At 63.5% G+C, this 728-nt stretch overlaps 1 protein-coding gene across 1 annotated transcript in view; it reads left to right on the top strand.

The window, feature by feature from the left end:
* The window catches only part of AKT1 (AKT serine/threonine kinase 1), a 20,524-nt gene that overhangs the window by 15,583 nt on the left and 4,213 nt on the right, over positions 1 to 728 (top strand). Inside the window, 1 exon segment of the mRNA XM_021711071.1 lies at positions 1 to 55. This exon segment is cut by the window's left edge and continues 11 nt beyond it. Coding sequence (XP_021566746.1) covers positions 1 to 55 — 55 coding nt within the window.

The raw sequence follows: 728 nt of genomic DNA, 5'->3' as shown, positions 1-728 counted from the left end.
CCACACCCTCACTGAGAACCGTGTCCTCCAGAACTCCAGGCACCCCTTCCTTACGGTGAGTGGGGCTGGGCGGGCCGGGGGCTGAGCGCAGGAGTCACTCTCCCTCAGAGACCATGCCCTGTCTTCTTGGACACGCATGAGGGCTTTGTGTGCCTCAGCTCCGCAGATGGTGGGACAGGCCTCCCAGGCAGGGTCAGGGTATGTAGATGCCTGATGGGTACTGAGGGCTGTGCTGGCTGTCCTGACATGCAGGAAGAGCGGGATAGGTGACCCAGGTCTTCCTTCTGCTCTGCTGAGGCCCAGGGAGGCCTCACACTCCCGAGACTCTGTGTCCCTGAAGACCGGTCTTCTGGATTGCAGCCTCTATTGAGGCTCAGGCCAGGAGGGGTTCCTTCCTGTCTCCGGGAACTGGCCCAGGAGGTGTATGTACCCGGGCGCGGGGGAGGGCCCAGTCCCTGGGAACTTGGCCCGGGAGGCGTCTCTTGTGAATGGACTCCAGACGTTTGATTAGTTCCAGGGCCACCGTGTGTGGGCACGCGTCAGCCAGCCGTGGGGACTCCCCCTTAAAAGCACGGCTGCGTGTGCAGGTGGGCAGGTGGCCTGGGCGACGCTGCACAGGAGGATGTGCCCTCCGCTTGCCAGCGCCCTGAGAGCCCCGCCTGCTGCTGAGAGCCCAACTTGCCTGAGGCTTGAGCCCAGACCACAGTGCTCATCATAAACACACCCCC

Source organism: Carlito syrichta, unplaced genomic scaffold, assembly GCF_000164805.1.
Source record: "Carlito syrichta isolate Samal-C Ts95f unplaced genomic scaffold, Tarsius_syrichta-2.0.1 Scaffold301850, whole genome shotgun sequence".
Taxonomy (NCBI): Eukaryota; Metazoa; Chordata; class Mammalia; order Primates; family Tarsiidae; genus Carlito; species Carlito syrichta.
This window is presented reverse-complemented; position numbering and strand designations above follow the sequence as displayed.